The sequence below is a fragment of the Strigops habroptila genome, chromosome 8 (genome assembly GCF_004027225.2).
Source record: "Strigops habroptila isolate Jane chromosome 8, bStrHab1.2.pri, whole genome shotgun sequence".
In the NCBI taxonomy this organism is placed as follows: Eukaryota; Metazoa; Chordata; class Aves; order Psittaciformes; family Psittacidae; genus Strigops; species Strigops habroptila.
The window spans coordinates 34,436,036-34,463,870 of record NC_044284.2 but is presented as its reverse complement, the minus strand read 5'-3'; the positions used below and the strand labels follow the sequence as shown (position 1 = coordinate 34,463,870).

Sequence of the window (27,835 nt, the reverse complement as noted above, 5' to 3'; positions counted from 1 at the left end):
AAAGGTGCAAAGTGTGATCTGAAATAGAAGCTGTTTAGACAGATACACATCTCTTGAGGAATGATTGCGTGAAGAGAACATACAACTTTGGAGTTAATATTAACAAGTAAAGCTTCTAATATCTGGAGGTTTTACACAACTTTAGACCTAGAAACTTGGTAAACAAATTTTTGAGCTGTCTCCTTTCTCAAGAACACTTATTTTACCTTTTGTTCTACAAAAGGTTTGGTTCAAGGCAGAATAGAAAGAAAGCAGGGCAATGGGTAGGGAAAGCAGTTTGAAATCCTCTAACAAGAGGGATCTCAGAATAGCATTTAAACACATCAGAGGTAAGCCTGTCAGTTACAAAGAAAGCAACACGAGATATTTACCTTTGTTGTGTTGTTTTGTTTTTTAAAAGAAATAAGTCTGTTTATTCAAAACAAGTTTTACAAAACAATTGTCTTTTTGTGGTACAGAGCAAAGTTTAAGAATAAATACTGAATATTTTGTATAAAAATTAGTAATATCAAAGGGAAACTGATGCAAACCAAACAAACAGGTAAAAAAATAGCATTAAATATGCTGTGCAACAATGTCAAACTCTTAATGAGGAGTGACCATTCAGGTTGATACAGTTTTATTTGTAGAAGTAAAACCTGACAGACCTGCATTGGAGCACCAAGACTACTGTTAAAAAAAGGTTCCGGGTAAAGGTGTACAAATCTTAAGTCAAAGTTTAGAACCAGAAAATAAGAAGTTTTCTAGCATCTCCATTTTTTGAAAAGGAGTGCCTTCATGCTTTCTTTTTTATTCAGCAAGCAACTTCTTTTCACTGCAGCGAAAGAAAATGCATACTACAAACATCAAGGCTCTTTTAATCTTAAGAAGCAACTCAAACAAAATTCAAACCTGCTGTAAACCAAAGTATTTCAATGATCAAAAGGGACTTTCAGATAACGGCAAACAACATTTAAGCAGTGTTTTAAATGTTAGTTAATTTAAGCTACTTAAAACTTACTTTACCTTTGTTTGTGTGAGTGAAAACAACAAATCCCAACACATAGTTATGCTGGAAAAAACTGTAGTCTTAATAGTACATTTTGGTTGCAATACTGCATATGAAGACCCTCTTTCCATGCAGTGAACAGGGTGGCTTTTTCTAGTAGAGCATTTTGCTGTGCAGCTTAATTTAAATGGCTCACAACAGGTCAGAGATCTGATGAAGCAGCTTTCCTTCAGTACGGAGTACTACTTTTTCTATATGTGGATTTAATTCTCCATAAGCCAACAGGTTATATACATCTAGGGTTGTCTTGGGGTGGTTGTTCTTGAGTTTGGGTTTTGGTTGGGTTTTTTTTTAAGTACTGTAATCTATCTGTTTAGGCAAGAACAGGATCTGGATTTGTTCTTTCTGAAGTACAGCTGTTACATTCTTCAATCATTCCAACACTGATGATTTATCTGTGGGCTCTTTATATACCCAACATTTGGGTCCAGTTAGGATTCTTATTCTTTTCCTTCTGGAAAACCAATTACAGAAAGTTACATATTTCACTTCATTCCAATAGCTAGCTACCATCCATCTGAAATGGCAGCCTAGAGGACAGTCAGCAAGCTCACTCCTGGATTCTGGCTATGCTAACATATACCATTAGCTTTTCAAACCATTAAAACCTGCAGCACAGCTCCAAGAACAGTAGCGATCATTTAAACAAAGTTTACTACTTGCAGCTTAAAGCTGCCAGGTCTTGGATAGCTGTTCTACGGTAAAGTCAGAAGACACAGATCAGTGGTCCACACAGCAAGAAACTTAAGGCACAAGAAAAAGGCTAGTCTTAGACCAAAAGCAAGTCGTATTGCTTCTGTAATTAGTATACTTCCAACAGAGGCTTGATAATTTGTGAGTTTTTGCATTGTTATTGCTCTGCTGATAAACTTGACTCAATCAAGCATTCAGAAGTAGTTCCCCACTAAAACTTGTTCCCATCAAATAAATCAGTTCACAAGCAGTATCTGACTGTACCTTGTGTGAGCTGTGTGTCTACTCCAGGGAGAGCTACCACAGGTTTGGCAATTAGCAACTAAAATACCTGTCCTGAGAGTCACAGTTAATACCTGTGAAAACACCATTAGTGAGCTATACAAGAAAAGACTGCAGACATGCTAGAACTTTGGTTCTCTGCAGTATCTATATGGCACCAGAGTACAACTTGTAATAGCTGATGTTTGAACATCACTTAGTTGTAGCCTGATTTACAACACACAGGTGTTCTGTTCCTCCTGCAGGTGATATTAACATTGAAATATATTCAAGATACAGGGGGTTGTGGACACAAACTACCCTGAAATTTTAGACAATCTTGTACTTAAGACTTTAGGAGAAATATTTTAGTGATTTGATTTGTGTACTGAGTTTCTGTGGATCACCGTCTCCTTATCCCTTCACTGTGAAGTCAAAATTTGTGCAGAAAATAGTCTCTCTTTGTTAGCACAAGCATGACATTTTGCCTTTTAAAGTTTTTAACAGTTTTAAATTAGCTATAAGTAACATTGTCAGGGACTTCTGCTTGCTTTTCAGTTTTAGTACCATGAATACTGGAAAGCAGAAACATTGTTAAAAGGAAACTCATTTAGCTTATTTGCTTATTAACAATTGGACTGTTTACATATACTGCTTCAATTTTCAGAAGGCAGAAAGATTAGCAAAACCAGCTACATGAGTAATATTTTATTTTTATTCTTTCAAGTTCTAAAGGGAGCTCCTTTGTTAAAACAACCAATTCAGAGGGCACTTACTGTTTTCTTATTTCAAAAGTTTAGGGAGCTTTGAGAAAGAGACTGTAGCAGGTCTTTACTTCTAGCACTCACTGTCAGTTGTGCAGATCCAGGCTTACTTTCTATGAAGCACTGAGATATGGTGAATATTTGTAGTATTTTGCCTTAAACTACTTCAAGTCTCATTCATCAAGTCAGTTCTACTTTCCTCATGTTTTGAAAGGCTTATTCCATTTTGTTATAGCAGACTTTTATCATTTGCCTTAGTTCACATAGCTCTTTTTCCTTAAAAAAAAAAAAAAAAAAAGCTTCAGACGTACTGACAAGTTCGAAGTAACACATTTTCACCATGCATTTCGAAGTCTAGCAGTCAAGTCCATTATAGTTATTTAATACAGACTTATATCCCTTGAAGAGTGTAAAAAACCAGGCTACAATGTAAAAAGTTACAGTACAATAGGAGAGCTATTCCAGTAAGTTTCTGGACAGAATTTAGGACCATCTCCCCTCCCCACCCCATTCACATGTGAATTTTACCTCTTTATCTTTTGAATGAACAGCTAAGAAGTTGTTGCTCTGTTTTGGCTCAGTGGATCTTCAACACAGATATTCAAGTATTAAGCAAACGCAGCTGAACAAGGATATGTGTCCTCATAGTATAGTTTACAGAGAAGCATTATATTGACTATCCTGCAGTATATTCTACCCCAAACTCCCGAAGAGAACTTCTTAACTTTAGGATCTGTAGCCTGCTTCCATAGCTGGTGAAGATCATATACGTGTCCATGAGATGTCATCATTTTGTTATAAATGCAGGGATGATACGGAGCCTTTCCTTCCCCAGAAAAAAATACATGATGTTGTGGTACAATTCCCATTTTATTGGCACAGAGACCCATGAAAACATCATCTATATAAAGGCTTGTATTGAGAGTCAATGAAGCCTCATATACTTTAGCTGCTACATCATTGGATATTACATATGCAGCTCCTGCTGTGTAGTCAGGATAAGAGGGCCACTGGTACATTTCATATGGAACATAGTATTTGCTACTTTTGTCTCTTACGGGAGGGGATCCGCGATGGACACGACCAATCCAGAGATCTTGAACACCCATTTGTGCTAGACTTTGGAGATAAGCAACAAGATTTGGCATATGGATAAAGATATCATCATCTGCAGACATAATGAACCTGGCATGAGGACAGTATGCATTCACCCAGCTAAACTGCAAAAGCAATTTAAGAGTAAGATTGTGAAAAGTATCCAAGAAGTCTTGCTGAATCAAATCACTGTATTTCTGGTCTTCCAACCGAAGTTCTCTTTGCAGCTGTGTTTGCAGCGGGTGATCTGTTGGTCGTCCTAAAGCAAAGAGAGTTTTAATGGTGGCATTAAGTTTAGAACGAACATACTTCTCATTTCCCCAAGTTTGTCTAATTGCATCTCTCCGATGACGGTTTTCAGGAGAAGTCTTCACAAACAATAGGAGAAGAACATCCTGCTGCTGACATTTCCCTCTGTGGTTGATCAAGTACTGGTAGCTTGACACTCTGTCCAAGTTATCCCTGTTGATAGACAGGCTGTCATTCACAAAATGGTAGCTGTTTATGAGGTATCTGTATGAATAGGACTTCATATGGCTCACAATGTGATTATCAAATGGTCCCCAAAAAATCATGAGACACAGTATGAAGCAAGTGGCAAATATCTGCAAAAAATGGCATTTTCTGACTCTTCTGGGACTAACAAACATTCTGATGCCGTTTCTATAATCCTTATTCTTGTTCAGGATCAGTGTTTTCACAGTGCTTGGGTTTTAGTTTAAGAGCACAGTGTCACCGCTTTAAGATAAGTCCATTGTAAGGCATATTGTCTTTCATTCGGCATCCTTGCAAAGCCAGCTTTGTTCGCAAGTCTTCTTTCTCCAAAAATGTTTTACTTTGACTGAAAGAATACAGACCGTTTTGAAAGATGAGACTTTCAGATGAGTATTTTCCCTTTGGGGCATCTTGAAGTGAACACTACAGTTCTAATCCGATCTTCTCACATGTTTCCCTCCATGAAGATGAATACCTACCAACTGTAAGGAGGTGGGAGATGAGAAAAGTTTTAGTGAGCTGTTATTAACACATCAGGTTTTAGGTTTGGTCATGGAACTGAGCTGACTACTCAGGCACTCCCCATCACTACCCACCTACATCCCACCCACCCCTCCAAATAAGCCTGGCAGCAAGTTAGAAGTTGTCAGTGGCCCAGAGCAAGCTTGCAGCAGGCTGGTGAAGGAGAACCTGACACAGAGGCTCCAGTTCTACACAAGGAGCTCATTCTCAGAAAAACCCACTGCCACTAACCAACGGATGACAACAGTTTGTTTAAATTCCTCTAAGCTCGGAAGGAAGACACACCCTACAAATGACCGAGTTTACAAGTCGTCTTTGGGCGGCCTATTAGGCAGCAAGACCCACACAGAGATGTGGGAGCACTGGGCCCCACACTGGCCGGAGCCCCCAGAGGGCCTCACTTCCCACACCGCTACCGCCCACCCCACGAGAAGGGCCCGGGCCCGAGGAGACGGGAGCCGAGCCGGGCAGCCCTCGCCCCGGCCTGGCTGCAGGTTGGGCGGGGCCGCCCGTGCCTCAGCCAAGCCCCGCCCCCAGCTCCTCACGGGGCAGCTGGCTCCGCCCTGAGGGAAGGCGCCAGCTGTGCACGTCGCCTCCTCGCCGGTAGCAGTGCTCCCTGCCCCGGCCGTGGTAGCACCCGAGGCCCCAGGGCGGCACTGCTCCCCTGCCTCGACCCCACGGGCAGGCTTGTGGAAGGGAAGCAGCCGTGCGACTTCCACGGCCAGCCTGAGGTTGGCTGAAAAGTGCTGCTAGTACAATCGTGCCCCACTGGCACCTGCTGCCACACATCACATCTATCAGTTTAGGACCTCTACCTCTTAGCCGATGGTGCAGTCAGAGATTGTTTGTAACCCGAGCTATAGCGAAGAGGTCAGTTATGCAGTAAGATGTACCAGATGGACTCTTCAGGTAGGCACCCCTCTGTCACAGATACACTTATTAAGACCAGACAGTTCACACTGCAGTACTACCATCTCTACTACCAATTAGTTCTTAGTGAAGTATCCAAAGCACAAAAAGCCACCCAAATCCAGCCTTCTCACCCAACATTTTGTAAAATTCAGTTCTTGTAGCTAGAGTTGTCTCTCCTATATAATAAACAGGAACAGCCTGAAGTAGCAGCTACTTGCTCATCCTGTAAAACCCTAACCATAGAGCAGGCTTCCTGTCAGGCAAGAAATGTCAGACTAGCAGCATAAAAAGAAAGGCACCCCACAAGCTAACCACCTCTAGGACAAAAACACCAAAGCAAGAGAACAAAAGCTACCATTATTACATTTGAAGTCACAGGCAACACATTTTGAGATCGTTTTACCCATTTGAGGTCTTGCAACTACATAGCATGATGAGAATGCAACAGACTATACAGAGATAAGAAAACTTAGAGCAATTTTGTGGTGTAGTTATCTACCACAGGGAGAGGACTGCCTCCTCAAAATGGAAACCATGCATTGGTGCAGTTGAGGCTTGCAGATTATAATGCACAACAGAAAAGCTGTATGGGCAGTTTGGTGAATAAAAGTCAGCGCTTTTTATAGTATCAGTTTAAACCCTTTTTATTTTGAAAACAAGAAGTTAAACAATGCACCCCAGAATTATCAACTCAGCAACTTTTCAACAGAATGCTACTGCAAAGCTTACTCTTGTTGCAGATGAGATGCAGACAAGCTGCAGTGTTTCAGAAATTCAGAGATTTGATAGCTCCTTTTGGAGGAGTGGGTCTGAAGATACCCACTACTTCCTGAGAGTGAGGTTAAGTTCTGGTTTCCCCCTCCAACTTATGTGTGCTCATTTCCAGACATCTGTACTCTGCATGAAGTTGGCCAGTTAGCACAAATGCTGCAGCATCATCTCCCCCAGATATGTTTACGAAGTCTAAAAAAAAGCTCAACCTTCATGATAGCTTAAAAGCAGCTGTCTGACTTTTCTAAAAGTAAAGGGAGCAGGAGGCAAATCTATTTAACCACTTGAAGCAAAGTTTACCTTGGTAAACACAGGAATACACACCAAAGAACTATTTTAGATTACACTTGGCTAATGTGTTTTGGCAACAGCCTGCAATTGCCCATGCGTTCTGGTAAAATACAACAGCAGTCAACACCACAAAGTGACAGAGGTCACTGAAGACTAGCAGTGAAACTAGCCTACATGACAGTTATTGCCACTAGGCAAGAATAAAAGCCCCCCGGGGGGGGGGCTTTTATTATTATAAAATTATAAAACCCTCCGGGGGGGATGAGGAGAAAGGAGGGGAAGCACACACCCAAAAAAAACCACCCCAAAAAAACAACCAAAAAAAAAAAAAAAAAAAAAAAAAACCACAACCAAAACCATCCACCCACAAAAACAAAAGAAACAAAAAAAAAACCCCAAAACAAACCACACTACCCCAAACAACAAAAAAAAACAACCACCCCACCAACAACCAAACCATCAGAAACCCACTACAAAACACAAGTGACCACAGAAACAGCTTTAATTATGGAGCAGATAGCAGGGGACAAGAGATACACACAGAGCAAGTTTTCTGCTCCCTAGCACTCCAACTCCTGGAAGTCAGGGATGCTGAGGAGAAAGCTTAAGCTTTTCCTTGAAGAAAAAGCAAGCCATAAAGTCAACTGACTGAAGGCTGGAAAACTCTGGTCTGTCATTTCCTTACTCTAGTTCAGGGGAATTAGATCAGTCTTTAGTGGAGAGAAGTTCAGAATCCTCTTCAGAAACATACCTCTCAGTTAAAACTTTAAATTGCTATTTTATAATATTTATATAGGTGAGCAATACTGATGAAATTTAAGGCGGCCTATCCCTACCTACTTATCTCCCTCAAAAAAAGCCTGAAGACTGGCATTGAAGGTGTCAATGCATAAAAAGTCTCTTTTGTTTTCAGAATTTTTTATAGCCCATTTGCAACACACATCCTTTGGGCTTAGTCATGCCCCTTCCCTTAACAGGGGAACAGATCGAGTCACCACAGGAGCTATTCATTGCCAACTGATTCTCATAATTCTAAGGAAGAAAAAAAACCCAACCACACCATCAAGCACATCAATATGTTCTCCTAGCAAGAGAAAGCACGGTGGAACAGAGAAAAACATGCTTGATGGTCATTTTTCTGACCGTAATTAAGGTGTTTTGCCTCTTAGCATGCATTTTCTTACTTATGGCTTGGAAGCTTTTAGATCCACTCTGAGATTGGAGAGAGACTGGGAGAACCAAGTACCCATACACAGTTTCTATAGCTGCCTTCCTTGCCAGTAGATTTAAAATTCACAACTGCATGAAGTCTTTCCCCAGCTGCAAGTACTACAAGCTTTTCTTCACCTTGCAGCAATCCTCCTGTTCCCTAAAGGAGTTTGTTATTTAACCTTCTGGTATTTCCACAAACATTACTTTCATTTTAATGTAGCAAATGTTTACAATTCCGTTCTTTGCATTCAGCATATATTTTAGGATGAAAGTGAAGCTAGCACAGTTTGTTATGCAAACTAGAGAGTTTGTAGAGTGACCACTGCAGAAAAGCAGATCTTTCAGGGAGCTACTTTAAATGTCCACAGCAGTCAACATTTGAAAAGAAGCCAGTTTTAAGTTAATTTTAGGGTAGAAGTAGAACAGTTTTGGAAAGTCCACTGAAGAGAGACAGACAATAGAGACCCTAAAGAAACTTAGAGACACTTCAAACATGAAAAACCAGAGACAGACCCTCGTGGGAAGAACCCTGAAGAGACAACATTATTACAAAAGACCCTCCAACATGGAGATTTTTTTCCAACTACCACCGCTCTGATAAAACCTAAACCTGACAGAGACCAACTAAGACTGCCCAGAGAGAACACACCATAACTCTCAGCTCCAAATTTTCTCGTGTGGTACAATACACAGGCTGGGCTTCAATTAATCTGTAATAGATTTGAGATATATATAGTTATACATATAGTTATTTTTCATTCCTTCTGCCTCAGACAGAAGGTAAGTTTAGATCACAAGCGGCTTTCCCAGGCAGTGTAGGATATTCCAGGAAACACTATTCTAAATAGAACCAGTTTATACTATCACCTTGTAGCAGCCATCCCTTTCATATCAACAACTCTTAGATAAAGAAAGCTCGGAAGATATACAAGAAGAAACACCTCAAATATTGCCTAATTTCAAACGTCAGTCATCTAAAGACCTGCTGATCTCCTGTATCCATGTCTTGTTGGCTGTGCCAAACAACCACTTAGTTTAAGGGTGCAATTCCATGTGATGGTTGAGCTCAATCAAAAGCTTACTGCTGTCAGTCTGGGACTCGTTCTTTCCCCAACCCTGCCCTCTCATCCTCACCACATTGACCTTCTACAGCTTGCAGTAGCTCTGGACCTTATATGGTTGCTCAACAAGCCAATCAACAGCTCATCCCAACCTCTTCCACTCAAAAGCAGCTTGCTGAAACCCTGAAGGAAGTATCAGAATTGATACTTGGTTGATTCAGGTCAGGCTGTATCTAGAGCCTAACCTAAGCACACAACAGGACTCAAGGATTTCCTTTGCAGAATCAGATGTAATACACATTGTTTCTAAAGCTTTCAGCCTTTTCAGTTCTAAGGCTAACAGGCTGTGTATTACTACAGAAAATCTGAAGCCTTAGGACAGACTTTTGGGCTAAAGTCAGGATATTCCTGTCACGTGAGCTACTCCAGCTTGTTTGATAGTGGAGTCGGATGTCCAGGTTAGAATGCACATTGCAGAGATGCTCTATCCTGCTGCAAGACTTCAGATGTCACATGAACCTAAGCTGCAATACCACTTCTACAGCATTAATGGAATGTGCCCGCAAAGGTGACAGAGAAGCAGACACACTTCAGTTAAAGCTGCAGAGATGAAGATTAGCCCTACCTGGATTTAAATTAAGACAGATCTGTCAAGCCTAGTGTAACAAAGAAGCAATCCTGAAAAGAGCAGGTTGGATTTTCCTGAAGCTTTCAAAATCTGTTTAGAAAGGAGCTACAGGGTTCAAAGAATGCATGTTTTGGCATGTTTGAGTGTTTTGTTTAAGTAGAGTTTAAAATTCTTTTTGCAATGTTTGGTTTCCGAGCAATTTAAACAGTTATAGTTCCTATGAAATGGAACTCTTCATCTCCAGCAGTACTGATTTATGTACTGCTTATACACTAAAAGACCAAAGGAAATATAGTCCAGTTAGCACATCAAATAAGCCATCAAAACACAAAATTACATGTTTATCAAGATTTTCTCTTCCAACTGACTAATTAAAGGGTAAGAAAGTACGTGCCAAAGTGAATGGGAGCAAAGCCTGAACGGACATTGCTGCTTATAGCTTTAGGTACAAGATTATGTAACCCAGGCTCTTCTGACCATTTTCCCATTGCTGACATATGCCTTCATAAGTCATGCTGTCATCTCTACCCTGCCTATGTCCTCCTCCTGCACTCCCCAGTGTCTGAAGAACTTAATGTATAATAAGTTGATTTGAAACTAATCTTCGGGTTCCTCTTATACATGAGCTGTCTCACAAAAGAAAACTGAGCAGAACACTGAGCAAGTTACACCCCTAACACTTCTAGGATTTCCTGCTATACTGACAGAAGGTAATTTTAGGGGGAAAAAAGGTGCTTAGCCAACTAAGCCTTCCTTCATAGTTTGCAAGCACCAAGATGGAAAGAAAGCACAAGCACAGAGCCTGCAAAGAAAATAATTTCAAGTAACATCAAAACTTCCACTGTCACACCTTGCTCTGTGCAAAACTGGTGAGAAATAGAAGCCAATGTGGACAGGTATCCTGTAGGGAAATATGGTCAAAATGACAATGGGATTATAAAGAAAAAAGAAACAATCCAGTGCTATAAAGATGTATGAAAAGTTTAGGGTCAGATCACAGATACTTCATTAATAAGGAACATTAACGCAGGGAGGACTGACAGTAGCTTTCAAAATTGTTTCAAGAACATTTAACCCATCTTCTGCATTCTCATATTTGATTGCAGGTTCTTTAGCAACTTGCAGACAGGGTACAGTTTCCTGCGACAGTAGAATCAGCATTCTTAGAGGCTTTTCATGCATGTGTTGAGGACTTCTTAGATTGAGCACCTGATTTTCTGAAGGTGAACACCCCACACCTTTCAAAATATGAACTCCTGAAATGATTCTGATGTTGCTCCATTAAGAACAATCCCCTTATTAAAAAAAAAAACCAACCAACCAAACAAACAAAAAAAAAAACCCCACAAAACAAAAAACCAGAACAAAACCACAACCACCACCAAAAAAAAAAAACCAACCCAAAAACAACCACCAAACAAAACCAAATCCAAAATGGCATTGAAGTACAGCACTTCTGCCCTGGGAGCTTTATATCAGGAATAACTACAGAAGCGCGTAGAAAAATAAGACATTGAAAGCTGTAACCACTTGATGCTTCTCATTGATATGAAACACTTTCAAGTGCTGGGGCAATCTCTGAAGCATTCTTTGTTTGAAGAATGGCAGAGCATTAGATGGCAATTGAATGAAGCACTTCAACTCCAGAGCTGAAAGCAGAATCTCTGCCAGGAAACAGCTAACTGCCAATAGAGATGTTAGTTTCTAGAGAGGGTTTGCACTTGCTATAATTACTTGGTGGAAAGGAAGAGGGGAAACTTAAGAAATCACTCTAAAATGAGCAGTAAGCTTCACAGCTGCTATAAGGAAATCTAACTGGAGTCATCTGCCAGAATGGCCAGACTTACCTTCTTATATTGCTTTCATCAGGATTAGTTCCTTGAAACAACCACTGTGCAGGTAGCAGGAGAGGAACAGGACCACATCTTTGAAGCACCCATCTATCTATATTTAGACTACAATTTTCTGTTGCTTTGACCTAGTATATCCACTGTGGACTCTTCCCCATACAAGCTAGAAGGGAGGACTGCATTTTCAAGAATGAAACCCTCCAAAATATGAGTCATTTAGTTCAAGGGATTTTGCACAAAATGCACAAGCACCAACATGAAATTCTTTGCTTTGTGTTCAGCAGATTGGGTGAAAAGAGACAATTCTTTATACTGACAGCAATGATAATATTCCAAAGCTTCAGAGTCTGGCAGTGACATGATTGAGGCGGCATGCTCCCATTTTCTGAGGAGTGACCACGTTCTTAACTTCTATGCAGACAAGTCAGAGCTCTAAAACACAGCTACAAAGGCTGTAATGGTACCAATTGTACAACCCATTGCATTTGTTTCAGCAGATGCCAGTGATGAACTCTAAGGCTATGCTGAACAGCAGCCTGCATTTATGTAAGTTCACTTTTACAGTGCCAGTATTTAAAGATATGTCAGATTGGTACATGTCCCTTTCAACTCCCATGTACTAAGGCAAAAGTATGTGGCAAAGAGGCAGAGCACATTAGCTGCAGCTGTTAATGTTACCCTGTCAGGTGTGGATGGCAGAGCATAAGCATCAAAACCAGTTGCACAGCACTAGTCTTTCTGCTTCTGAGTGAGACTTCAGTCAGCACGTTTTATAGCATCCAGAAAGCCTCCCACCCCCCAATTTCATAGTAGATAATTTCTGTTCATATTTGGAACCTTATCTGGAAGCTTCTCTACAAGTGGTACAAAAAATTTCCTGGTGACTATATATCACCTAATCTCAGAATATTGTAAATACACCTTGCCTGCAAAAGTGGGTAAGGACCACAAAAGGCATTACAAAAAGGGCTAGCTTGCTACTGCTTTCTCTCCCACACTAGTGTATTCACCTCTCTACAAAAGTGTATTCCCAACAACCATGCAAGAAGGACAACCCATTACACAAGGCAGCTTTGAGCTGAAGATTGACCGAAACTGAAGGTTGAAGAAAATGCTTTTCCCCATACTAGAGAAAGCAATTGTGAAATACCAAGCAGTTAAGGATCCACTCCAAAGCTCAACACTGGCAGACAAGAAAATGCGAATTCTCTAGTTACATGTTAACATTGAATCCCTGTTTCATAGCATGTTAACATTGAAGAGCTACATCACAGCCCCACCTAATCAGTAATTCTTGCAGCTGCCTGTTTTAAGTAAGCCCATTCAAATATTTATTTGCAGCTAGATCTAGAGATGTTATGTCCTGCCTATTTTCCCCACAAACCTAAGGTGATTTCTGTTCCAGTCTACAGGCCATACCTGAAGATCAAGCTGAACAACTATCTGAGGCAGACTTTTTCCATGCTAACTGCCAAACTCAGAGAGGAAGTCAAATTTAAGACTGACACACCAACTGCAAGACTAGTTTAAGCTGCCTTTCTATGGAGCCTGACTTTGAAACTTTTGTTTTGCTTAGTTAGAATACTTTCAAAACAAACAAAAAAAAAAAAAACCCAAAAAACAAAAAAAAAAACCCAAAAAAACAAAACAAAACAAAAAAACCCACAAACCAAAAAACCACCCAAAAAAACCCCAAAACAACAAACCAGTGAGTTAGAAAGTGTATGAAAGGTTCGTTTAAACAGAAGACTAACACTGTTGTACTGTGGCCCTTTCTAAACCATGCTAGACTTTGCTATCCTAGTTCCATGTTTTAAGTTTTTCACTCCAGAGTAAATATTCCCTCATCTGCTCTTCAGTCTAACCCTCTTCCTCAGACAGTACTCTAGCCTGTGATCGAAATTCAGCATCAAATTCCAGACAGATCTCCCATATTGCAGCAAGAGTCTACAGTTAAAATTCGGATGTTACATGCGTCACTAGCATGTGGGCTCTAAGGCAGGAAGACTGACTAATGAGAAGTTCAATTTGTAGATTAGAAAGTAGGTTTCTGTTCTTTTTCCTTCTTTCAGTTAGACCAATGATAATAAAACCTGTTGCAATTAAAGTCAAGACAAATACTGGTTAACTTACAGGCTACAGGAACTGGTAGGTTTTTTTTAGTGTTGTTAGACTAGCTGTCTCCAGATTTAAGTTAGCACAGGTAAGAGATATGTGAACTTATGAATCCAAAGAGTATCATCCCATCTAGTCTTCCCAGATTGGCTCAGCTGAATAAACTTGCCTCTCTCTCAAGCATGGCCCATCAACCTTAGCCAAGTATCATGCAGACTCACCATCCAGACACCATTTATACTCTGTATAAACTGAGCATGACAGAAGTCCTGGATCACCCCTTCCTGCCCTCAAATCTTTTTCCTCCAGTAGTTTATGCTCCCAAACCTACAAGTAGCCCTGCGAGACAAGAATGCAGGTTCACTTGTCTACCTGCAAACCACATACACAAGAGTAGGAAGAAGCTGGGCTGCAAAACACTAGTTCTGGTTCCCATACTAATGATACCTGGTCAGTAAGAGCCAACATCACTTTTGTTAAAAACTCTTCCACTAAGGTGACCCAAGTTATGAAGGCAGGAACACAGCCTGTTTTTCAGTTCTTTATATACATCATAGAAATTAAGGAGCAAATCAGGTCCCAATCCTGTGCATAGGGACACTAGACAGTACAGACAAATTTTCTCTGCGTCAGAGAAGCATCCAGGTCTTCAGTTTCAAGGCCATGCTTTCCCCACCATATATACACTCTAAGCAAGCACAAGGTCTAATACTAGACTGAATTTACCATGTACAGAGATGTACCTTAGCAGATCACACACCTACACACAAAGGCCTCCTAGAAATTTAAGACAGTCCTCTTAAAGCAACTATAGGATCAGCCTAGAAAAGCAGCAGCTCTTCGGAGAAAAACAATACTATCAATATCTAAGAAAGCATCTGCAGATACAGTGAAATTTAAAAGGTAACCTTTCTGATGAGGAAAAAATTATGAGCAAGCGAATCTCTTTAAGACGACCCCCTAATGCCTCATCACCCCCACAGAGGTAGCAGAGCTGCCACTGCCACAACACTTTAAAGCCCTCCTCTTGAGATCAAGAGCAAGTATTGCTTAAGCCACTTCATCTTTCCATACACCCACAGATCTACAAGCACTTAAGAACAGATAGTCATTGCACACCCTGTTCCCTTTTCCCTCGGCCCTTAACAGAATCGTGCCTTGTTCATTCTCACCCCCTCTTGTTCACTGCTGCGCATAGCTGCCAGCAGCTCTTAAGCTGAAAGAGAGAAATGTTGTATTCTACTCGGTGCTGATGGAAAAGAAGAGTTATTAACGACCCCGTCTGCTTCTTGGATAATCTCATCTGGTGGGTTGTCCTCTTTTATTAATAGGAAATTCATCTATTTGAATCGAGCAAGCATCCTATCTGACCATGTATTCACTTCTTGTTTAGCATTTATACTTCTGTTATTTTCTTAAAAGATTTATTCCCATTTGGGGTACTTCAGCACTAATTTGCTAATGCTGTTTTAAAACAGCGTTAGTAGATGCAAATGCACTGTAAAAGTATATATTTACACACTATTTACACACTATTTTTCTATAGAAGCATGAAGTACTAGTCATTCACGATACACCAACAGAAGTTGAAGAACTTACATTTTTAATGAATTTAAAGTTACATAAACATACCTTGAATTAAAGAGTCACTCTAGCTTTAGGCAAATCATTATCTAGAACTAGTGAACACAACTGTCCATTTCTCCCAAGTACTAACTTCCAGACGGCAATTCTTAAAGCATTCACAGAGTCTTTACTGGCATGGGAAAGCCCCAAATAGTTTTAAGTTGAAACTGAATAAACATGCTAGAAGCATTATGTTAGGATGTACAGGTAGCTTGAGTAAAATCAAACTTCTGTCAAATAGTTACCATCCAAAACTGTTTGGTTCATGCTCTCCAATCTGGCTCTATCAAAGATACCACTTCCTGGGGAGCGACTGTCAGTTCTTTGATTTCTTAAAGAAATCAACAAGGGAAACTTTGCTAAAGCCAAGTGTACTGGAAGAGCTGGCAACCAAAAAGGGCTAAGAGTAGAATGTTCTCTGCATTTGCAACAGCTGCTGACAGAAGCCACCACCTTGCAGCACTTCCATGAGATCTGGATTCATATGGCTAGCTAACCTTTTCCTTTAGTTCAGTAGTGAAGTGTTAAGCTAAGGTCTAGTTCAATTATTTTATACCACTACATAAATTTTAAGGCTTTAACGTAGTTTTCACATTTTAAAAAGTTTAAGACAGTCAGATATTTCACATAAAGAGCTGTTGGTTCTTTGTAAATTTAAGAACAGATTCAACACAGAAGGCTCCTCCTGTATTCATGTTGAGGGTGTCCACATTTGTTTCAAGCAAGACAGGAAGACGAACATCTGTTTTTTATGATAAAGTGGATCGAGAACCACCTCAACATATACAAAGGCACTGCAGATTGGCTAGAATAATAGCGGTACAAGGCTTTGTTTAAGCCTGTCTGCAAACTGGGTGGGATGAATTCCCTTAATCCTCTCCTACTTCTGTGGAAACTAAGGAGAATTTTAGCCTTTTATACAGCCTTTTCTGCAATGCAGCAAGGCCAGGGATTGAACAGGAGGCACTCATCTGCTTTTCACTGTTATGAAAACATGGCTCATTGACAGAAAAGCAAAGAACCAAACCAACACCCCCTACATGCACTTAAGAAAAACATGACAGTACAGTAAGCGACAGCAGCGAGGAACCGCATCCTGCAGTTTCTAGCTTACCACAGTTGAAGTGTCCTGAGAGCTGCTAACAAGTCACCGGCTGTAACAAACCACAGAACAGAGGACTAAACAAGCAATTCCTCAGGCCTAGCTTCAAGATTCAAATCAGGTAAGAAAAGTCAAAGGAGCTGCAAAACACTCCCAACACATTTAATAAGCAGTAAGATTTCTCTAAGACTACAGTCTTTGTAAATTGTGAAGGAGCTTGTGCAATGGCATTTAACCAGAAGTACTTGTCTCTACTTGGGAGAAATGGATAGTAGATCACATTAAAATGTGAAGAGCCAGTAAAAATAGTATTTCGATATATATAAAAATACATGTCTCTTGTGTATATATGCACACACTTCTATGCAAGATTAACATAAGGCCAAAATCTGAACTACATACAGCACTAGCATACACACAGCACCAGACTGAGAACTGCTGTGAGGACAGTTTAGTGAAACAGAGTTAAAGAGAAACTACAAACAGAATTCATTGGGATACAGACCACAAAACACCCATCCATGGACTCTAGAAGCCAGCTACAAAGATGGGAGCAGAACTTACAAGACAGGAATGATTTAAGGCAGGAGGAAGAACAAAAGCATCCATGAAAGAAGCTGGATCATTCTAGAAAGTTGAGCTTTGAGAACAATGCAATAGAAAGTCAGTACTTGTACTTACCGCAGGACTTTGCTCAGGTCTTCTGGACAAAACAGCCAGAACCTTAGAAAACAGTCTAAAGCATGATACTCCTTTGCCATCCCATTACCCACTAAAAGGGTTTCCTACTAATATATATAGTGAACAAATATTTTATTAGGAAGTCAGGAAGGTTACAAGGAAGAGTTCCAAAAGCACTTTGTCTAGTCTTGCCAGTAAAACACAGAGATTACACACCCCAGTATATAGCACAAAGTGAAAGACTAATCTTTCTTTACTTAACCAAGTAGAAAAAAAATCTATCCACCTCTGTTTCTTTTTCCATAGAAAAACATAGGTACATTCCATGAAAAACCACAATTACTCGAGGGCTGGGGAAGGGGCTGCAGTGGTGTATGTTGAGTAGCAGTTTAAAGAAGAAAAGCTGTAAGTTTCCTGCCATAAGAAAAAAGGCCAGTTTAAGTCAATCAGCACAAGCCTCTTCAGGCCTCAGCAGAAGTGAAACTGGAAGAAACAGAAGTTTCAGAATATATCAGGAAAAGATACATGAGCAGAAAGTGACTTACTGGGCCACCTGGAAGTTCAATTCAAAGCAATTTTCCTCAGCTATAAATGCGAAGGACCAGCTAAAATCCCTTCCTTTGCCGTTATGTCCCCAAGCACTTCCAACAATGTGGCCTGTGTTGACAAAAGGGGTTCTTTATTTCAAAGTTGCTGCACCTGAGGTTGAGCTGCTTCACCTGAGAGGTAACAGTGTATCTTCAGAGCACGGCAGCATTCCTGGGAGCTTTGAGTGACCAAACATTTTATTCAAGTTTGAGACTACATCCAGCAATCTAGAGATGGTACCAGTCCAGCTTGACCACATGAAATTGGTTTACAGCAGGCAAACTTGTTCTACACTACAAGGCGGGAACTCCTACAGTCTGTGGTCTTAGCAGTGTGTAAACATATGTCCCTCTTCAACAGTCCTTCACTTTACAACAATGTTCCGTTTTGAGGTCATCTATTCACAGGTTGTTTAAGCAGTCGTGGGATCTGCTAGATTTCCTGAGTTATTTGGGCATGTAGCAGCAGCATCCTCAAGCCACAATTCCATCTAAGTTTAAGATCAGACTATGCAGCCACCCAAGCAACAAGTAAACTTCAGGGCTGGTACAGGTTCATTCTAAAAGGTTGCAATTCCAAAGCAAAAGAGGTCTTTCGTCATCCTATTTCCATAATTTTGGTGGTTTCCTCATTAACTACAGAATATAAGTCAAGTATCATCTTTCAAAGATCCTTCTATAGCATTTCTCCCCTCAGTGCCAAGGGCAAATCTTGTGAAAGAGAGGAAGCCTCTCAAGTGTCAATGACTATTAGTGCAGTCTTTGAAGACTCAGGAATGCACAGATTCAGTTCAGGGTGAAGACCACAATTTCCTGAATGTTGCAGAGATTCCAAATACAGTGTCTCCTGTACCAGCAGAAACTACTGGATCACTTCTAGCCAACCTGTCAGAGGTGGACCAAGCTGCTTTCCACTGGCATTGAAAGGTTAGTTATTTCTGAGGTCTGCTGAATAATCAGATAGCCTCACTCGAGATATGCATATGCTAGAAAGCTGAGGAAGGTACTTCACTAAACTCTGCAAGCACTGTATGGAAGGAAGAGCTGGTAGTGCCATGCTAATCCATCACTTTCTGGTTCTCTCCAGCACTTTCTTGCCAGTTGCAAGGCACAGCAGCCCTACTGCAGTAACAGCAGCTTCCCCAACAACAAAAACCTCTCAGTACTTCTGTACTTTCAGCAAGTGACATCTTCAAGTTAAAGGATTACCTAGATAATTCCACAGGCGCAGACTGATAACCATGGGAGATGAGGCAACACTTGGTACATCCTAGATGCTGTAACACTGTAGATACACTGTAGATGCAAAATAACACCAAACACAAGCCACTGGCATTTCAAATGCTAAGCGATGTCTTGCAGGGTTTTCCACATGCTTCTCCTAATCAGTAGGTGATTACAATTCTCTGCTTCAGTACTCACTACTCCAGTTCGGCCAGATGTCAGAGAGACTGTCGCTGCTGCTTTGGGCAGCACGAGCAATTTGTTTGCTTCTCAATAATTTAGAATCTTAGAGGAAGCAGAAAGTGATACGGTTTTGATTCACTCAATGAAAAAGTACTAGTAAGCAGAGACTGCTAGTACACTTCTAAGCAGAGAAAAACAAAACCTTACCAGTGAAAAACTCCATGTTTTTACCAAGATACTGTATTTCTCTACATAATGGATATTGGGCTTCTATGAAACTAGTTCTGTGCAGAATAACCAGGAACTCCCATAATACCAGAGCAACACCCAGCTCTGTGTCCAGCCTTCTGGAACACTACTAGAATATTCCATGGCTGTTGTTACCAACAGTCACTTAACGTCTCCTGCCCTGCTCAACAAGGAAAAGCTGGCATTTATCCTCTCTTAGATTACAACTGTTTTCCCTTCTCTAAAATAATCTATCCCTTTGCTTAACCCCACCCTTTTCCCTTCCCTTTTTGGGGCAGAAAAGCAAGAACAAGACTGCATCATACAAAATAGATTTCGACAGTTCCACTAGTAGTTTCAACACTACTGCTAAGAGATCCTCAGGCGTAAGCCTCGGCAATCACTAGGCGAGGATGCTGCAGCACAAGAACGCAGCACGTACTGTAAAGCACTCCAGTGCTTTACATAGCTGGAATAGAATGACAGGCGGTTTTTTTGGTCATTGCCTTGTACTTGAGTTGCTTACATTGGAGTAAAGTTAGTCTTCCATCTCTACACACTCCAAGATCTTGCTCAGAAGCAGTTAAAGCTGCTTCTCCCCGGGTTCTTTCAAGAGTTTCCTGTGGTCCCCACAGCGGGGTGAGCCAATGCGATTCTCCCCTTTCCCTCGGGGTCCCGCCGCCCCGCCTCCCTGCCAGAACTCCCGCCGCGCCCCCGCCGCCCCCCGCCCAAAGCGCCCCAAGCTCTCCCCAAAACCTCTGAAACCCAGGAGTCCTGGTTTCCGCTCGAAAATACTCGGAAGCTCGCGCTGGTGGGGCTGGAGGTCCGGTGTGTCCATGTCCCGCCCCCCGCCAGTTCCGAAATAGGCCCAAACCCACCGTTAGCCTTCCCACCACTCCGCCTTATCCGTCCGCATCCCCCGGAGCACCCGCCGAGCCCAGGAGCAGCCTGGGAGGGGGTAAGGGAGCAGAGATGGACGGGGAGAGGGACCAGCTTCCAGCCAGGCGGGGGCACAAAGCGGGGCCCGGCCCCTCGCTCACCTCCCGCCGCGCCCCGCCGCCACCCGACAGTCTGAAACTCCGCAGCCGGGCCAAGAGCACAGACAAAAGAAGCCGTTTTTAGCTTTGCTTAGCGCGGTTTGAAAGCTTTCAGCATCTCCCCCTTTCGCGTAATGCGTTTTTCCAAGCCAGTTTTTCCTACGGAGTCCCCGAAAGACTGGGAGAGGGCTGCTCCCGCGGGACGGCCAGCGGCCTCTGTGCCCGCTTCCACCGCGGAGAGAAACTCCCGGCGGTAATTAGGCAGCTAACGAGGCCAGGGCGGGAGGGTTGCCCCAGCGCTTTCGGGGGTGCGTCCCCATGTTGCAACCCAGGGCTGAGCGGAGAAGAAACTCCCGGCCGGATTTGCGAGTTTCTTGTGTGGGAACAGTTGAGGAAGAGAAAGAAGAAGAAAAAAAAAAAAAAGAAAAAACCCACAAAGCCAAAAGAAACCCCACTTTTCGGGGGGGGGGAGGCACTAAATAGGAACCCGGGAGGGAGGTTAAATAAGAGGCGGGAGGAAACAGCACTGCTCTGAATGGGCTGTTTCAGCGCAATGCTCGGGTGGCCGCGAGTTTTCCCTCCACGGCTCAGGGGACGAGAAAGACCCTGAAAGGCCACAAAAAAGCTTCTGAAGGTTTTTCTGCTGCCCCACCCTTCCCTTTTTCTAGTATATTTTTTTAATAATAAAATCGACTGCCAGACAATGATCATAGCTTTGGGGGGAATCTGCTAGAAGGTTACGCAAACCCGACATTAAAACTGCACTGAAGTTTGGGTCTCGGTTATCACAGAAATTTGAAATCCCACGCCCCGACAAACCCCTTCTTTAAGGCAGGCGCAATGCAATCGCGCACGGAGTTAATGGATGCTGTCTGCAGCAGAAACCTTTTAAACAAAGCAGCCGGAAAACTTGTTTGTTCAAAGCATGGAACCGCAGTTCCAGAAACGCGGATAAGTGAGACACCCTCCTCTATGAACAGACCAGCCCTTACAACCCCTGAAGCCAAACAGAGAAGAGAAAAAAAGCATTTAGAAAACCAGTATTTTCGTTAAGTTTAAATTACCCAGCTGCTCACTTTACATATAGCTGAGGAACGAACAACCCGGCTGCTCTCTGCAAGCGAACAAACTTTAAAAGCACGGGGGAACGGGACGACACCCAGCACAGATTCACGCATCTCACCAAGAAAACCAGGCAGCGAGCTGCTTCTCCTCTGCTTGCTTTTTTTGCTTACTTCCTTACGGACGAGAAACCGCCCCAGCCCGGCCGCCCGGCCCGCGCCTGGGGCCGGCTCGCAGCATATGAGTTCCCTGGGCCCTGGCAGCCAATCGGCTCCTCCTCCCTTCTTTCCTCCTCCTCCTTCTCCTCCTTTTTCTCCTGCCCTCCTCCCCTCCTTCCCTTCCGTCCCCGGCTCAGCCCCGGATCCCCAGGTCTCCACAGGTGTCCCGCTGTCTGTAACCACCCTGCCGCCTGCGGCACTGGGTGCCTTCGGGATTATCCGCACTCCTGGTGTGCCCGATTGATGCAATCTTCTTTTTCACGCTTCTCTCTCCCGAGGAGGTGGTCAGAGTGAGATTCCAGTGTGCTGGGTGGGGTAACTGTCTTGCAACGACACTCAAAAGTACTAAAAGCAATGTTTCTTAGCACTTCAGAAATCCTTACGTATTTAAAAATGTCTGGGGGGCACGATAAAAGCTTAGCTAATTGCTGCTCTAAATCTCTGAGGTGCTAAATAACATCTAAAATAAAATAGTAACACTGTTGGCTAAATAACATTATTGGGCACTTAGTTTGTAGGTCACAGTGAAACTTACTTCACTTTTTTAGTGGAAATCTTCAGAGGAAGAAAGAGTGGGGTTTAGGGTGTTTTTTTCTTCTACCTTCCCTGCAAACCTTGGTGACTTATTTGCATCATCTTGAGGGGAATGCCTGATTCACTGAAGTACATCAATAGTAAGTCAGTCTCTGTGGTCAGTAGACCGAGATGGAAGTATTTAAAAAAACCCAAGGGTAAGTGCTATTAATGTGCCGCCTTTAAATACACTTTGGCAAAACTTTTGTAAAGAGCAAAACTAGGTTAAAAAAAAGCGCTCATTCAACTGAGTTGAAATACCGCTATAACGCGGTGCCTGGTGTGGTTTGTTGGAAATCTGAGATCTCTCGCTGAACGTAAATACCAAACACAAGCCTATTGTGTATCTCCCATTCTTTCACATGACTGTGATTGATCTGAATCATTCCTGACCTCATCACTGACTTCATAGAAATTTAACTATTGCATATCATGACGATTAGTGTCTGTTTGTCACTTTGCAACCATAAATGTGACATCTTTGTGAGGTGAGGAATTGTTTTCTTTTCTCACAGAAGAGAGAAAATCAGAGATAGGAATACTGTTGTCATGGGTGCCCAGCAAAAGTAGAGCAAGGGTAAAACCTGAGCAGTTAATGATCCCATAGGACGAAGTGTTGCTTTGTACCACAGGTTTTGTTTGGGGACACTTCAAGACCTAATGAGTTTTTCACTTGATTTTTCCTTTCTTTCTCCTGTTGTATGTCTTAATATGACTAAACACTTTATAGCAGCCTTCAATAACCCTTATTACATAGAATCAACTAGGTTGGAAAAGACCTTCAAGGTCATTATCTTTGTCGGTTTGATTCTGCAGTAAGACCAAATACAATTCTTTACAACTGGCAGTTCACCCTAGCAGGAAGAGTTTTTAGATCATTACATAAATTTGACATGTTATCTAAGCAGTGTTTAAATAACAGTAAAAATAACCTTATAAACAAAGCATTATTTGTTTTTTCTTACAATAATTATAATTGCTGATTCCTTCCCTAGTTCACAAATGTGTGGGGTTTTGGGGTTTTTTTATAGATTTATTCTTAATTCTTACTTTGAGGTATTACCCCATTTGAGCACTTTATCCATGATAAAAACATACTCTTTCAGAAGTGGAAATTCTCAATGACAGGTATTTTAAAAACTCCAGAGCACCTTTCTCTTGGCTGGTGATACCCATTTTTCCTGTTTTTATTTTCAGTTGAAATTGGTAAACCAGAGAGAAGAAGAAAATAACAGCTGGATTCTTCCTTCCAGAACTAACTGTAAAAAAAACCAAGCAAAAACCAACAAAACAACACAACCCCAAACCATGACTGATTTATGCTTCAACCAAATATTACTATAAGCACACAATTTTAACTTAATATTTTTAATGTGTAGGACGCCAGCTTGCCAAACACATGCATGAAAAAGTCTCAACTCAGAGCCTTCAAAAGTCAAATGTTCCACAGACATTTAAAAATTAACCCCAAACTATTTCTGTGTAATCTGTGTCTTGATAACACAGCTTCCAGAAAATACAGCTTCGAGGAGCTGCGTTTTCAAAATCAGGTGATACCTTTAAAATTTAAGGTGTGTGTAATTGGGAAACATGATTCAGATTACAAGATTCTAAGAACTAGGAAAGCAAAGTCAGAGGTATTTAAATTATTGAACAAAAAATGTCTGCTTCTCATCTGCGCTGCAAATAGACTTAATTTGCTGTGACTGAGTTTGTCTTACAGTTGTGTCCACTTTTTCCTTGAAAAGTGACATCTGCTCAAAGGATCAACAACCTTTGATTTGTGCTCCCTAGTTTCCCATCTTTGTTGATCTGAATTTTCCTCAACTAAAAAGAGGCATCTTTGCCAGTGAAGGAAGCAGACTTCATCCTGCTTCTGACCTGAAATTACAGTAGGAGAGTTTCTGTCTGTATCACTTCAGGGATTTTATTTTCTAGTAATAATTTTTTAAAATCAACTTACTGTCTTCTCACTCCTTTCTGTCATTCTTTCTTCTTTTTCTTTTTTCTTTTTTTAGGGTCAGGACCTCTATTGAGATAGAACCTATCTAGAAATAAAGCTCCACCTCTTCCATTTCACCAGTAATGTTGTTAGGGAGGGGTTTTCTTAGATCATCACCCTTCTTTGTTTGTAAGTTAAACCTTTAATAACCCACCCCAGCCGTATCTTGTCCGCTTTGGCCTTGGCGCTGACAGAGGTACATAGCAGGTTGCATATCTAAACCAACAAAAAAGAAAACAGCACGATCAAACATGCTACTCTAAAAAGCACCCCACACGTTTTTCTCCAGGAAACACCTACCCTGTGTGTTAGTCACAGTGTCATGCACTACTACAGTCTGCAGAGGCTCAGGTCTTCAGAGGTGTTGAGAGAGCAAAGTGATGTAAGGACTAATACTTCAGAATGGATGCCAGAGAGTACAGTCACATGCATGCAGGAATGGGATTTTAGACAGGCTGATTCCTTGCACGCATGCAGCTACCCGGCACAGTTGGCCTCATGTCTGGTTAGAGACTTCAGGCGCTATTTCATCATAAATAATGAGTTGATGAGATTCAACAGAACAAGGAGAAATACCTAAATGTTACAATTCTGTGGAATGAATTGCAGTTTCTGCAGATTTGTATTAAGCTGCTCTGCCCTTATTGTTTCTTGCTCTTTGCATGAGCAACGTACTTTCAGCTATTCTTGCCCAGTGTGAGAGTAAGGTAGGAGGGAATTTCCCTAAAGACATTTGTCTCTAGAAAAGAAAAAGTAACACAGAACCCTGCTTACCGATGAAGTATTTTCACAAAAAGGTTGGGATCGGAGATCTGTCATTTAATGCTTCTGAGCTTTTGCGTCTACGTGGAGCCCTGACGAAATTGCACATTGCTCTCGGAGGGGTTGTGGTAGGTGCCTGTGGCTCGTCTGCTGCACCTTTATCACGTATACCTGGATGGAGTACCATGATCAAACAGCATCTGCATGCCCTAACTGTTGTGTTGTCCAGTGCAGCTCAGTACACAGAGTCTAGGCCTGAGATTCATGAGAGGAGGTATTTAATTAGTAGAAGGACAATTTTAAAATCCAGAAGCACAGTTCAGTTTGGTAAGTCAAACCAGCACCCTCTGCTCAAAAATCATAAGTTTGGACTCTCGTTGCCTTTATTTTCAGGTGGCCTTCATAGCTTGTTATATCATATTCTAACTGAGAGCCTTTCAGTTTGCGTTTTCAAATCTTTCTGTATATCCATGAGATGGTTCTTGTATGAGAAATCTGATGGTCTTTCATAATCACATGCCTCTGAGCTTAGATGGTAAGTATGAAATAGTTGCACATCTTTTATAAGATCACAAGAAGGGCAACTCTTTCTAGTTCATTGGCACAAATGGCTGTAGACAGCCTGTATCAATGTTATTGTTGTAAACTGACCAAAGTTCATGGAGTCCTAACTACTGCACTCCTTAGTATATTACATGCATTAACTACATTACTGTGATATTTTGCAATTTATGTTCAGACATTATTATGGGGAGTTGATGTAGTCAGATGTTCTGTGGCATCGTTTTGTGAAAGGAAATCTGATTCATAGGTCTATTCTGATGATGGTTTCACAATCAGTCTAAGCTCATTTAGTGCTGCTGCTACTGTCCTTTCTTCCTCTTTACCTCCCCAAACCCACACCATGTTGTCTCTTCATATCCCTTGTACAGGCCTAGCAACTGTGCAGCTAATATGACTCTTTTTGTGAAGTTAGTTTTGAGTTGGGTCAACTCGTCTTGCTCACCAGGTTATCTGAGCATCCATGCTGGTGTACGGTCACTGTCAAAAGCAAGGAAGGGGGCAGGATGGAATGACTGGGAGCACGCAAAGGTGCATATTTATTCTTCACAGTTATGGAGAGGCTAAACTAATCAAGAAAATCCATCCAAACAGTTGATAGTGATCCCCGCCTGATATGAAACTGAATTTTCTGTGAATTTGGAATATTTTCTGGTTGATTGGCTTTGGATCTGGTTCACCCATCATTTTTCTAGTCTGCCTTGCAACAAGGGCTGGGAGACCTTGTTAGTCATTGTTAGTTCCCTTTGAAAACACAGAAGTATGACATCTGTTCCTGGACTTTCTGATCACAGCTTAACTCTCTTCATGAGATGGCTGCCCAGATCTTGCTCATGGTGTTGATGTTATCAATGGGTTGTCAGCATGGCCTTGACGTGGCCTGTTCACTCACAAGCACAGCAACATGTACATTGAAGCTATAGGTGTGCAGTGGCAGGAGTTATGGTAGTGTTACTTGTGTCTAATTTTCATTCATGTCTATCACTGCTGAATAATAAGGTGGAAAATTGCAAGGCACTGGTGATTTTATACTCAGTTGTGGCATGTCACATAAGCAGCATAATTTCTGCTTTCTGAATTAAATTCTCATGAGATTATAAGGTCTCCTAGAGCTTAAATTCAGATAGAGATAGCTTCATGAATGACTGTCTCTAGGACTTGGAGTCTGAGGTATTATTTATGGGACTTAAATGAAAGAAAGTCAAGTCTAAGAATATGGGATAGCCGTATCTCTCACATATGCGTAGAGCATTTCTGTATACATGCAAAATAGCTTCCAAGCTTGTACACAGTCCAAACGCATTGCTTATCCTCTGAACATGCACATAAAGTTTGCTTTACATGGTGAGGAAACCTGTGGAGCATCTGGCATCACTTCTGCACACCAGCAGCCAGCTGTCACTTTGCAAACTCACATCCTGTAGTGTGCAGCCTACAGGTCTATTCCTGAAGGTGTTTGTACCCTGAAATGAGAGGTTCCAACTGCAGATTTGGATATGATTTAAATATAAGAGTCCTTTAAATTCAGTGTATCTTAATATCTGGGTCAGGCCTCCCCTCAGTGTTATTTATCTAACAAGGACTGGGAAGCTTCATAAATCAGTCTGCATCACTGAAGATGAGAATAACTAAGTATATCACTGAATCAGCAGGTTGTGTGGGTACACCAGGATAGCACTTCTGGGTAAAGAATTAGAAGCTATTTTCAGAATGAGAATATTGTGTCAGAGCCCTATTCTAAATCAGCAATAGCAAAGTTGCGCTGACATTAGTTCTGGGAATTGCTAAATTTAGATGTGGACTGTCAGAAATACTAGTAGCTCAGGGAGTGCTGCTAAAAGCTTTGGTGTTCAAGTGCTTGTTATAAGAGCTATGTATAGTAGGAGAGAGGAGCTAAGATCCATGACTTTATTAGCTATTGGCTAAGATAGCTAATGATAAAGATGCAGAGCTTCTACAGGAGGCAGAGATAAATCATAGAATTATAGAAAGGTTTGGGTTGGAATGGACCCAAAGATCACGTAGTTCACCCCCACCTTCCATGGGCAAGGGCACCTTCCACTATATCAGGTTGCTCAAATCCCTGTCCAACCTGACTTTGAACACTTCCAGTGATGGGTGGACACTTCCAACCTGATGGAAACGCTTCCAGCTTCTCCGGGTAACCTGTTCCAGTGCGTTGTGACCCTCATAAAAAATTTCATCCTTATGTCCAATCTAAATCAGTTTTAAACCATTGCCCCTTGTCCTGTCACTATACACCTTGGTAAA

At 41.6% G+C, this 27,835-nt stretch overlaps 2 protein-coding genes across 9 annotated transcripts in view; one reads left to right on the top strand and one right to left on the bottom strand.

Moving 5' to 3' along the window:
- The window catches only part of MCF2L2 (MCF.2 cell line derived transforming sequence-like 2), a 183,876-nt gene that overhangs the window by 89,424 nt on the left and 66,617 nt on the right, over positions 1–27,835 (top strand). The gene's annotated exons all lie outside the window — the stretch shown is intronic.
- Positions 367–21,663, bottom strand: B3GNT5 (UDP-GlcNAc:betaGal beta-1,3-N-acetylglucosaminyltransferase 5). The gene is made up of 2 exons (XM_030494563.1): positions 21,570–21,663; positions 367–4,838 (listed from the first exon to the last, which is right to left on the bottom strand). Exon 2 carries the CDS (start codon positions 4,509–4,511, stop codon positions 3,375–3,377), a length of 1,137 nt encoding a protein of 378 aa, XP_030350423.1. The 5' UTR covers positions 4,512–4,838; positions 21,570–21,663; the 3' UTR covers positions 367–3,374.